The sequence below is a fragment of the Chelon labrosus genome, assembly GCF_963514085.1.
Source record: "Chelon labrosus genome assembly, chromosome: 4".
NCBI lineage: Eukaryota > Metazoa > Chordata > Actinopteri > Mugiliformes > Mugilidae > Chelon > Chelon labrosus.
Window position 1 is genome coordinate 9137335 of NC_140340.1, and position 13046 is coordinate 9150380.

Here is a 13046-nt window from a genome sequence, read left to right on the forward strand (position 1 = left end):
ATCAGGGAAAGTTGCCAGCTCTGCCGTTGGGTATTTTGACTCCCATCACACTGCACAGATGAATAAGTCATGTACGGCAGCCCTGCCATCTTTTCTGTTTCACCTCGGGGAGCAGAAGATTGCTGAAGTTGCTTGGAGCTTGTCCAATTTCGGGCACTAAGCTACCCTCAAAAAGGGCTTGTGTTAGATTAACAGCGTGGCACCAGTCCCGTGGGCTCTTACTGCATCTATCTACAGGATCTCCTGCAGGAAATCCTACCATTAACTATTTACTTCTTGAGCTATTCCTAATAACTGTAAAATAAATGCAGTTGATGGTCATAGAAAATAGTGGAAAAATTAATTAAAACATTTTAACGTTACGTTATTCGATGGAGTTCAAGCAACACAGCTTTCAACTGAGAAAAGACGGATTTGAAGGCATGCCGCCCTCATTAATACTGTCTAATGTACTGATTTTTAACTGTAAAAACTGTCATTTGCTGACAGCTGCAATAAAATACTAATTATAGGGGAACATTTTGGGATAAATTCATCAAACTATAGCTATAAAGCAAAACAGGAAGCATCCATCAGTAAGGCCAGTTACCTGTTTTATATTAAAACATATGGGAAGCAGCTGCAGGATACCAGAAAGCTGCTTACTATTAAAAAAAAAGAGAGAAAAATGTGGCTGCATGAAAGCTGAGGAGGGAAAAGATCTGTTTTTTCCTCAAGCGAGATCAGAATGAAGCGGAGGAACGTTTCTACAACAAAGACAAGAACAACATATCGTACTAGTAGGGAAACTGGTCGTTATAGTCGCTGCATATCCACAACAAATCAAAGAGGAGGCATCGAATACAACAGAGCAGCTGAGCTGGAACCGGTGACCTAAAAAGAATGAGAGAGTCTATTGTTATGGAAACAACATGCACGTTATGTACCTTGCAGAAACGCCTCCCTCCCAAAATTCTGCACACACGTTCTCACATGAAATAGTAGTCATTGTGTAGGCAGGCGGGTGCCTCACAGGCCTGAACCCGGACAAGAGCTGAATGAGCCACCAGATGTGAAAGCGATCTGAGCCCAGAAACTGTCCAGCTTATAAAGAAATGTAATGTTCCTTTTCACCATTTACAACTACCTGACTCTCTCACTTATCATCATCAACCCAATTGTACTAGCGGTCGTAAAATAAATGAGAGACATGATTGAGAAATTAATCAGAGAGCTCTGCTTAATACAGTAAAACGTGACACAAGGTTGGTGAATTTAAAAAACAGACCTTGGATGGCTTCCAATATGAGCTCATAACTAATCAAGAAAAAAAAGAGACAAAGTCTTTACAAATGCATCAGTTGCTAATGGTCTATGCTGCACATTCTCTGGAGCTTAGAGCAGAGCAATCACTGGCCTTTTATCAGGAGCAAACCAAGGCAACCTGACAGCAGTCCTGGTGCTGAGCTGTAAGGTCAGAATATAACTGAATCCAGACCTCTGCTGCTGGGGGTTGAAGTTTTCTACACAATTAGCCACGTTCCCCACACTGAGACGAGTATTGCTACTGATCTCCTGAATTGTTTCGATTCACAATTCACGATTTTCAAAAACTAATGTTATCATTGCTGGGACGTCTTGCATACACTTTTTGGCCAGCTCTTTTCTGTCGTCATACTTTCCAAATCTAAAATGCTTCCACGTATCTGCTTTTTAGGACCGACCGTGCACTTGTAGTTATTGCTTCTGTCATGTTTTGGATCTCCCTCACACGCGGACTAATCTCGTTGTGTGGTCTCGTGAGATAAGTATGCAGAAGCTTCCTGACATGTGCCCCCACCTTGAGTCTCAATGCCTGAGTTCCTCTAGCATCATCCGTCTACACATTCCGCCCCCTCTGTGTCTTCAATTCAACCCCTTTTCATCCCATCCCCTCGACCCGTTTTCATCCCATCCTTTTGACCCCTTTTCATCCCTTCCCCTCGACCCTTTCACCCTTTTCGTTCACATCCCCTCGGACCCTTTTCATCCCATCCTTTCGACCCTTTTCATCCCATCAACCTGACCCTTTTCATCCCTTCCCCTCGACCCTTTCACCCTTTTCCTTCACATCCCCTCGGACCCTTTTCATCCCATCCTCTCGACCCTTTTCATCCCATCCGCTTGACCCTATTCATCCCATCACCTCGACCCTTTTCATCCCTTCCCCTCGACCCTTTCACCCTTTTCCTTCACATCCCCTCGGACCCTTTTCATCCCATCCTTTCGACCTTTTTCATCCCATCACCCTGACCCTTTTCATCCCTTCCCCTCGACCCTTTCACCCTTTTCCTTCACATCCCCTCGGACCCTTTTCATCCCATCCTCTCAACCCTTTTCATCCCATCCACTTGACCCTATTCATCCCATCACCTCGACCCTTTTCATCCCTTCCCCTCGACCCTTTCACCCTTTTCCTTCACATCCCCTCGGACCCTTTTCATCCCATCCTCTCGACCCTTTTCATCCCTTCCCCTCGACCCTTTTCATCCCTTCCCCTCGACCCTTTTCATCCCTTCCCCTCGACCCTTTCACTTCACATCCCCTCTGACCCTTTTAATGCCTTCCCCTCGACCCCTGTTCTTCCCAGCTCCCCGACCCCTTTCATCCCATCCCCTCATCCCCTTTTCATCCTATTCCCTTTGACAATTCTCATCCCTACATTCATGTTCATCCAATAAAGTTATTTGCATCAATTAAGGCGTGGTATTGTTAGTGAAGATATCGTTAAAGAAGTACTGGTAACGCACAAAGAAGTAAGAGGAGTAAGATTGTGGTGCAATCTGGAAAGGGGAAAGGGAAGAGGAAGCAACAACAAAAACAAAACATTAAATGAAATGTCAGAAAGAAAAAGAACTTCGGATGAGATCAGGGATGAGGTGAGTTGTGAGAGATCGACCTGCAGGAGACACAGTCCATTACTTACCGTGTAGAGCTCATTTGTCACCTTCACCAGCTCCTCATGCATCTGGATCCCGATGTCCTTGCTCTGAAAAACAGCGCGAAGACAGAACAGGGGTGAGAAAATGAACAACGCTGGAGACATCAGCGGTGACCTGATGGAACAAACTCAAGTCGATTGTGCTGACACTGTGACTTTGGTGAGTCATGCTGGATGGATGGATGGCCACCAGAGGTTGTACCTGCCTGTGATCTAATTGCTTTTCATCCGGAGAGCTGTGGAATTTTAAACTACTCATTAACTAAACATTTACAGAATCATAATAGCATATCAGCATAATTTCTCTCTTTAAGAAGACCTACATCGCTACTTGTTATTGAGTGGTACAAAGATGTAACTGTCAGCAATGGCACATTCACAACTAACTTCCTGTGATTTTTGCACGATAGATGGAGCATGTTGCACTTTAATTTTTTTGTGTTGAATGTGTTAAGTGAGTCAAGCGGTGAAGAAAATGTGTGACATGCTTCGACAAAGAAAAACTGACTTTTCACTGCGCTCCACGTGCATATGTCAAAATCTGATCTAAGTGAATGTAAAACGAGAAATAATCCATTCACATTTCCACAGTTTACCTAACAGGTATATTTCTTAAACTGTGATTTCTTTCTCCACCACCACAGAGCAAAATAAAGCATAGATAACCATCTTTACAACTGTTAATACACATGCACCATGTCGTTTTCTCAGTCATCACACCGAACAGCATGTGTTTCTGTTCAAAAACATCGAACACACCTGGAGTAGAGGGAGAAATAACCGACTGTGCGAATGCGCAGGAGGATGCAAAAAGTCTGCACTTGAAGAAAGTGAGAAAATGCACCTACAGCAACAGGATATCTCAGTGTGAAGGTGTCACACATTCAAAAAAACAGAACGCTACACCTCTTCTAACTTCACAGATCCACTGGAATTTGTTATGTTCAGAATAGAACAAAATACAAAAGTGTCTACGAAATCACAAACAGAAAGCTATCGGTGCTTCCTCCTCATCTGGCTACAATTACTTTTTCCCACGTTAATATATGCAGATCAGGCATAATATTATGACCACCTTCCTAATATTGTCCAGGTCTCCCTTGTGCCTCCAAAACAGTTGACTCATCAGAGAATGGACATGGGCCTTCTGAGGGTGTCCTGTGGTGTCTGGCAACACAATGTTGTTAGTGCTGTTCTACATGTTTTTTGAGTTGTTCCTAAACCGTTTTTGTGTGCGTGCCTGTGTCAGGCCATCAAAGAGTGTCATTACTATGGGGTGGGGGTGCCTGGTCTGGTCTAGGTGGGTGCTACACGTCTAAGTAACATCCACATGAATGGATGCCAGGTCCAAAAGTTTCTGAGCAGAACACTGAATTTTCACAAGATGTTATTTACTTCTCCTGTCAGTGGTTTTAATGTTGTGGCTGATCGGTGTACATTAATATTTGCTAGCATCCGAAGGCAGTCTTCTACTATGTAGTCAAAGGTAAGGACACAGTAAAGAAGTTCCAACAAAGGTGAACTGCAATGTCTCCTCATATCAATTGTGTCTGGGCTGAAAAGTTGCACTTGAAAACACAGCAGAGACTCACTGCCCATCAGTTGATCTTCTTCATAGATGGTTATGCCATTGTGAAAAGATTATTTGAATGTGTTTGAATGTTCAAATTTAATGAAGACATAAAATGAGGAGTCTTCCGTGTGTGCCCTCGGCTATCGTTTTGCTTGCTTCCTTGACTTCTATTTCCCTTCTGATGCGTTGGTTCCCTAATCTGAACAGCCAATCTGAGTGATCTCCCGACTGACTCCACATACCAAAAAAAGCGACAAACAAGGCTCCAATTAGTGGCAACGGCACAGGACACATTGCCAAAACTAGGGCCACACAGGCACTCACTGACAGCCCGACACTGGTCAACAGCTGACTGTCGGCAGAACTCAGAAAACTCAGTTTCAAGTTGTTTGAGATGCATTTGATTGATATTAGATGAATAAAAATGATAAGATTAGAAGACAAAGTACTCATGAAGTTGATAATGTCGTCTGCCACAGTCATCTGTGGCAGCCTAGTTTACCTCCTCCATCTAATTACATAGTGTGTTTCCTGGCTTTTGTTTCCTTCTATCTGACTGAATATGTCACCGCAGCTATGACAGCTGAGAACATTTTGAACCAAAAACAAATAGTATTCGGTGTTGCTGTACGACACCATAAGAGCTGTGTCACTTTCAGTAAAACTACCGAAACAAAAAAAAAAAAAAAAAACAAGCCGTTGAGTGAAACTTGTCACTTGGGAGAATGAAGCGTACAACTTAGGCAGGTTGTATGAGTGTCAGCTTCGGGCTAACAACAGCCACAGAACCTTTGCATGCAAGTGGTTTGCTGTCACATGCAACAACTGTAGAAAAGATTGCATAAACCCCCTTTGCCTTTATTAGAAATGTCTTTGACTGGTGAAAACAGCTGACTCATTTCTTATCAAGGTGCATAATGGCCGTTTCATATATGAATAAAGTATTGTTTGCTGTCAGATCAATACCAGAAGGAGGAGTTTTGATATAAGAAAAGCTTGCTGCATCTACACAGACAAAGAGCTGCATAGAGACAAAGCAGGAACACACACACATACAAGTTGTGTTTCCATTGTCTTCCATTGTTTTCTGTGGACTCCCTTAACCGTAACTACTACTTGCCCAAAACATAACCTTTAATTTAACCTGACCAAGCGTGCCCCCCATTATCTGCAGATGTTTGTCTCTGCAAAGTAGGCCAAACCCCAAAATGTGACTGCGTAAACACACGTGATAAAAGAACGCACGCATACCAGCTCAAACCACATCCACCCACCGTTCAGAGTTCACAGACAGAAGGAGGGTAACCTCTCCGTCCGCGCCCTGCTCCACTCTAATAACTGTGCCTGAAAAAACTTGCTACTTGGTGAGTCAGAAGCTAAACTAATCGTCGAAGAAAGAAAAACTCATAAAACAACATCTTGCTCCAGCAGTTTTTTTTTTGCTTTTCCTTAAACGAGATTATGAAATGCCTAGAAAACACAATAACCTCAGTAATACAGGAGGGATTTGTTTTTTCTGTTGTTTTTATCCGGAGTGGAAACATTAAGGCCTACTCAAACACGGCTAGGACTGAATGTGATAAATGGGATCTATCCTCAGTGGGCACCAGCAGCTGGTGAACGGGGCATCTGTATGCATGAGCGGCTCTGAAGTGAAGCAGACTGCAGCATGTGCTGCAGAGGCTTAAGGGGAGCAGGGAGGGTTCAATCAGACGGCGAACAACCGTGATGCAACACACTGTAAGAGCGGTGGCAGGTCATATTGTAACAGACCTTATAGCGATGTCTCTGGATATTTAAAAAAAAAAAAACAAAGAACAAACTTTTGACAAAATAGATTTTTTTTAAAAATGTATTTCTCTTTGCAATCAGTTTGTATCAAGAGTGATGGAGCTGAAAGCGGGACAATATGGCCTTCTCTACACCGATACACGCGCCCCCAAAGGTAATTACATCATTTAGGACACTTTTTCTTTTTCGGGATCTAGTGAATTTGGAGGCCAGGTCAACACCTTGTGCTGTTCTTCACGTTTTTTTTAGTTGTTCCTAAACCGTGTTTGTGTGTGTGTCTGTGTCAGGCTGCATCCTGCTGGGGATGGCTGCTGCCATCAAGGAGTGTCATTGCTATGGGGTGGGGGTGCCTGGCCTGCTCTAGGTGGATGGTACATGTCTAATTGTGCCAGGTCCAAAAGTTTCCCAGCAGAACATTAAATTGTCAATGTTATTTACTTTTCCTGTCAGTGGTCATAATTTTGTGGCTGATCGGTGTATATTCCCACATAATCTTTTATCAGCCAGTTATATTTTGTCACCTACTTTATGTCCTTGGATCACGTCAAATTCATTCACACACTTAGTTTCAATATTTCTAATCTCCTCCAGAGCTTCACAAGACGTTTTTTTTTTTATAAATTATTTATTGCCTTCTAATCTGTCTGCCAGCAAGCTACGGCAGAACCATCCATTCACACTTTAAAAGGAAGGCAAAAGTTACCTGAGGGCACCTGAATCAAAAGGGGGAAGGAGTGGTTTTCCCTTTGTCTGCTCTGGCATAGTTTCAAACACACCGGCATCCACATTAAATGACACTGATACACGCACATTCAGACCGACTATGTGAATGGAGCCTAGTAAGCAGAGTGGAGCTCACCTACAGGAAGGCCTGCAAGGTGAAAACAGGGTTCTGATGTTTGGATAAGACCTCAGTCATCTCCGCTATGTGCTGACAGTGAGCCAGACGTTGATCACCCTAGTAGGGGCTGCAGAGCCTCGGGCCAGGCGGGCTTCTACTGCTAACACCATGTGTGCTGAGACACAACTACAACTGTAATACTTCATTGGGCTACCATCAGTGTGTGCACCAAGCACTCAAGAAGTTAGGAGGCTTTTTTTTTTTCATTTCAGCAGCAACACCTTGCACTATGAAGGTTTAGCGTTAAGGTAACATGAACAGAATGAAAATACTGAGCAAATGAAAGTTTAAAGAAAATGTATTATCATTTGTGTCGTCCCCGGACTGTGACATTTTGTGCACCGGTGATAGGAATGATGACAGTCTCACTGACCTTCTTGAACAGGCGGATGACATCATCACTGATCTGGGCCAGGCGCACGATAACATTGTTGGTGTAGATGTCACTGAGGGTGGCGTGGTCACGGCTCTCGCGTCTCGTCTGGTTCAGCACCAGATACCAGCAGTTAACCGAGGACAGCAAGTGCTGATCTTTCCTGGAATAATGAGAGGAATAACAGAACCGTTAGAGCATCTCTGAGATTAAAACCTGCACAAGACGAAAGTGTGGAAATGTTAAACGGAAAGAGTCAACAGTCATGGTAACATGCACCGATCAGCCACAACACTGATCAAAACTGACAATTTTGTGACAATACAATGTTCTGCTGGAAAGCTTTTGGACCTGGCATTCATTCATGTGGATGTTACTTAGACATGTAACACCCACCTAGACCAGACCAGGCACCCCCACCCCATAGTAATGACACTCCTTGATGGCAGCAGCCATCCCCAGCAGGATGCAGCCTGACACAGGCACACACACAAAAACGCTTTAGGAACAACTAAAAAAAAACATGAAGAACAGCACAAGGTGTTGACCTGGCCTCCAAATTCACTAGATCCCAAACAGATAAATTATCTGTGGGATGATCCACAGAGGGCCCTCCCCTCAACCCACAGGACCCAAATGGGTCCTACCCACTAACAACATCCTGTTGCTCAGAAGATCCATGTCCAATCTCTGATGAGTCACAACTGGAGGCACAAGGGAGACCTGCACAATATTAGGAAGGTGGTCATAATGTTATGCCTCATCTGTGTACCTTGGATATAAATGTTAGCATGAGCGTATAAGCTAACAATAAAAACACCATTTTATACTGTTTCGCTGTTTATATGTCAACTAGTGCTATTAGGACTGAACACATGGCCGATGGTGACAATGCCAGTGAACAACAGAAACAACCTGTAGCGGCGTAAAATACCACAACTGATCCAACTTCATCTCCTTTCTCCACCTCCATTTCGCCTCGGCAAATGTCGCCCTACTCACTCCATCACGTCCCCTCTCCCCTCCAAAATACTCCAAACTCTGTTATGGCTAGTAAGGCCTCGGCGGGTTACATTTATAATGCTGGTGACTTTAACGACCCAGAGAGTTCTGGGCCCTGATTGCTGTATAATCAGTTTAAACTGCCTCTGCCTCGGGTGCTTTTCGAACAGAAAGACCAAGGCACATAGACACTGAACCAGACAGGCACACACACACACACACACACACACACAATCCCTTCAAACCCATACCCTTGTCTGGATCCTATCTGAGCATTAATCAATCAGCCAACCCCGAGGAAGAGACAAAGAGAGCGAGGGGGAGAAATGAGAGCAAACGAGGGGGAGAGCCAGTGCAGGGTGGGAGGGGTTGGGTTTCACAGTGGAGGAGAAGACAGTGGTGAACGGAGCCAACATCAAAGACGTCCCCGAGCAGAGAGCTTCCATAATGCTAATCACATCTAATGAAGCGGATATCTAGCTACTCCAGAATGCTTTCACCATCGTTTCTTTACTCAGCCCCAAAACGCACTTTACATCAAGCCGACAGGATACAAACGGCAGCACATCAGCTTCGTAACATCAGTAAGAAACTAATAAAATAGGATGACATCTGTAGAAATTAATCTGTCCGTTTACTGTTTCCTCTCTTTCTCCAATCTTCTATTCATCATAGAGTCCTGAGATGAAGTTTACCTGATGAGTAATAAAACGAATAAAATAAATTAAACCAGACATGGATTTGTTTCACTATATCTATCATAATCATATGAACTCAGTGCAGGACTAACATTAGTACTGCTAATATAGACCATATTCTCTCCTTCACTCCTCTGGGATGGCCTATTTCTACTGTCTCACCATCCCTCATTTTGCACCAGTTCTGCTTGACTGACCTATCTGCCTGTAAGGGACGCAGCTCCCCGCCGTATAATTGCCGCTTGCGGTTGAGAGGTTTAGGGAACAAGCACCTCCACTCTCGGCTAATCCCTAAAAGTGGTCGGAGATGCTTCATCTCATCCCTAAGCACACCCACGCTTCCCGTTTTGTTTCGTCACCTTTTTTTGTCTTCCTCAGAGTTCCACCCGGGCCCTGTGCACGATCCACAAACATAAATCCCCGGCCCTCCTCTGAAGTGCATTTGTACCGGCGGCCCCCGGTACAACACAAACAAACAGCATTTTAGATTAAAAGGTGTTTAACTTGACTGGTGCGCCAGATTCAAACCACACTGGAATTATTAAAATGTGATTTGCAGTTTTTAGATTTCATGAATGGGATTTAGGAATATTTAATCTGCAGGGGCATACACACACACGCACACGCACACACACAAAAAACAACAACTCCAACATACAGTATAATTCGCCAAACCAGACAACGAGAAGATGCCTCTGGGAGTCTGAAGATAGACGCAGCAGCGCTTTGAGCAAACAGGCTCCCAGCACGCTACCAAGCTCACAGCACCCACTGTGATAATGAAATTGTGTTAACAGGCTCACAATTGTGATTCTAACACAGAGCTGCTTCTGATTTTTAGCAGGTATAAACTTGTATAATTAGCGTGCTAACATCTGCTAATTGCTTGAGGCTGCCAGGAATGCTAGTAGATGTGAATGTACATGGTCGTGAACCAATGTACTAGTCAAACTGAAATTTTGATGTGCTCTATGGAAAGCCACTAATTACAATTCTTTCTGAGAGGGTTATCATGAAAACACATCAAATGCTTATTAAGACATATGACTCAAATCACAAATTTTAGGGCTTATACGCACTGTTTAAGTTTGCACCCAGGTTTGCTAATAATTAAACTTTATTTGAAAAAGCCCGAACCCGATTGTGAAAGGTATGGGAAACGGTTAAACAGAGACCTAATAAAATGAAGCCATGCACGCTTTGTAGAACTGAAATGGCCTGCCAAGACAGTAAAACCGCTATGTATGCACAGCAATGCATAAACAAAGCAGCGCCAGTAGACATGAGAATATTTCACCGGTGTTACGGTTAAGGCCGGGTTTCAGACTAGAATTTGTAAAACGTCTTGAGTCAATCTGTATTGTTACTGACGCTATGTACTTTGTAAATGTAAATGTACTTTATTTATATAGCACCTTACATCAACCCATAGGTGAACCAAGGTGCTTTACAAAAGATTAAATAACGATTTAAAACAACACACTATATAAAAAATTTTTAACTGAATTGAGTATATTCAGCTTTTGGTGGCACTGCAGGAAAACTAAGAATGTCTTCAATGTCAGGAGGATCCATCCTCGAGGACCTTAAAGGTTTGTATAAAACTTCATAGAAATCCATTCTGTAGTTGTTAAGATGTGTCAGGACTAAAGTAGTGGATTGACACTATCATCCTTTCATCAGCTGACAGTTTAAGGATAGTGATTTTGCGGACTAGTCTAAATAAAGAAACGAGGAGGTCTGAAAATGGAAGAGTACAGATTCTTAACGTTGAGGTTAGAGCCTTGGAGACGGGAAAGAGAAAGAGACAAAGGACATACAATCTCCTTTTTCCCTCGCTGCTGCCCTCATTTCCCAGGAATTAGGAGCAGAAGGTCGGTAATTAGGCCTGAGGAACAGCCACATCTCTGGGAGCAAAGTCGGCTAACGCAGAACTAAATGTAGCTCCTCAGCTTGTTTTATAGTTATGAAACACTACTTTTTTTTTTAATACTCGCTCTTCAACAGAGGCCCTTCAATCATATAAATGTCATCCGCACAACTCTACGCTGTACCAGCTTCTCCTTGATGATTTCCTGTAAAAGGATGAATATCACTCGAGAACCTGCGGGTCAATTAATCTTGAGGTCTTCAAACGGCTCGGTGTTGGATGGCTCCGTGCCCTCAGCATTTAAACACAGGATATCATTAACATGCAGAAGAAGGCGAGCGATGCGCTCTGAGAGTCTCTAGAGGAGCGAGAAGGAAGAGGAGGAGGAGAGACGAGTGCAGCTTTCTGGCATCCTATTACATCCGTCTCACCCTGCAAAGCACTGTCTGGCTGTCTACATGGATTTTACAATTCCTGCTCTCCCTTACTGTCTTTGTAAGGAATACATAAAGCACAAACTGTGAATAATTGGAGGAGCACGAGGAAGATGAGACAGGGGACACTGAGGGTGCGTAGTCGGAGAATATTGTAATAATCCTTTGATTGAACGATAAACTGACGGAAAGCTGTCTCCGTGATGCACATACCCTAAACAAGCGAGCATTGTATAGAGCAGCCCTCATGCTTTAGTCATGGTAGCGGTGAATGCCACCATCTAATCACCCAGAGCCTCTGATGTGTCTGAGCCAAGGCTTCCAGAAGGAAGTGTGTATTTATCAAACCAGGACTCCGCTCTGTGAAGGCCTTTAATCCCCTCCACACTGCCTGCCTGCTGCTTATCAATGAAACAGCCACGGAAAAGGAGAAAGAGCCAAACTGTTTCAAAAGACAAGGGGCACGTGGGCACAAGCCGCTAGACCTGCCATTCAAATTCGCCTTGCCCCCGTTTTCAGCGGGGCTTCGATATGTTACATAGCCGATTTCCACATCATTTAGAAGGACATTTTTTTTCTTGCATCGCCGACATTTGATAACGCGCAGCTGCACAAACACACGGGCCACAGCGGGGCAGAGTGTGGAGCGGCGTCAGTTTGACAAGGGATTGACAAGATCTGAAAAACAAACTGCAAACGAGCTAATCTACTGATGCTGTATGTGCTGACTTCCACCAGCCGTACTAGCGGGCTTTTGGCCTCTGTGTTCAAACAAACCAAGCCTGAAGAGATGTAGTTCAACCTTTGACCCTCTGCCCCTCAGACCACCAGATAGCAGCCCTACTTCAGCAGCACAGTTACACAAGCTGTGGTTTCGGAGCCTGTGCACAGAGTCAACGAAGCCCCATTAAAGCCACTGGCACACAACCCCACCGCAGCATGCATCATTCCACATAATCATATCATAGCTGAAGTGCACAACCGCTTCTTCAGAGAGGAGCACGTAGTGGACATGGGCTGCATCACAATGTGTAAAGCTGTAGCAATATCCACTGGTACATTTTCAAGCTGTGTAAAGTCAAAAGAAATGTCACTTCAATGACCAAAGGTAACTTCAAACCTTAAATAACGCACGCATGCATAGGATCGGACACTATAAAGAAATCAAACATTTTTCTCCCCCTCCCTCGAACCAATCACACACACAAAGATATCAGCTCACACACCAATTCAGACACCATTACGGGCTCCGTCTTATCTCTTTCAGACAGGTTATTCTCCATATCAATATTGCATGACTTGCCTCTCTAACGGCGTTATGTCTTCATGTCAGACGATACCGATCGGCTCTAATTCGATGGGGTACATTATAAAACCCCATCACGTTTTTACCTCGCAATGTCTGCTCCATAATTAAAATCGAGTCAGCTGTTGTGAACCGGCGA

General features: G+C 43.9%; 1 protein-coding gene across 1 annotated transcript in view; it reads right to left on the reverse strand.

The window, feature by feature from the left end:
- Window positions 1–13046, reverse strand: part of srgap3 (SLIT-ROBO Rho GTPase activating protein 3) — a 61734-nt gene that overhangs the window by 28376 nt on the left and 20312 nt on the right. Inside the window, exons 3-4 of the mRNA XM_084542529.1 lie at window positions 7598–7760; window positions 2945–3007 (exon numbers count right to left, since the gene is read on the reverse strand). Coding sequence (XP_084398655.1) covers window positions 2945–3007; window positions 7598–7760 — 226 coding nt within the window. The remainder of the gene's footprint in view (window positions 1–2944; window positions 3008–7597; window positions 7761–13046) is intronic.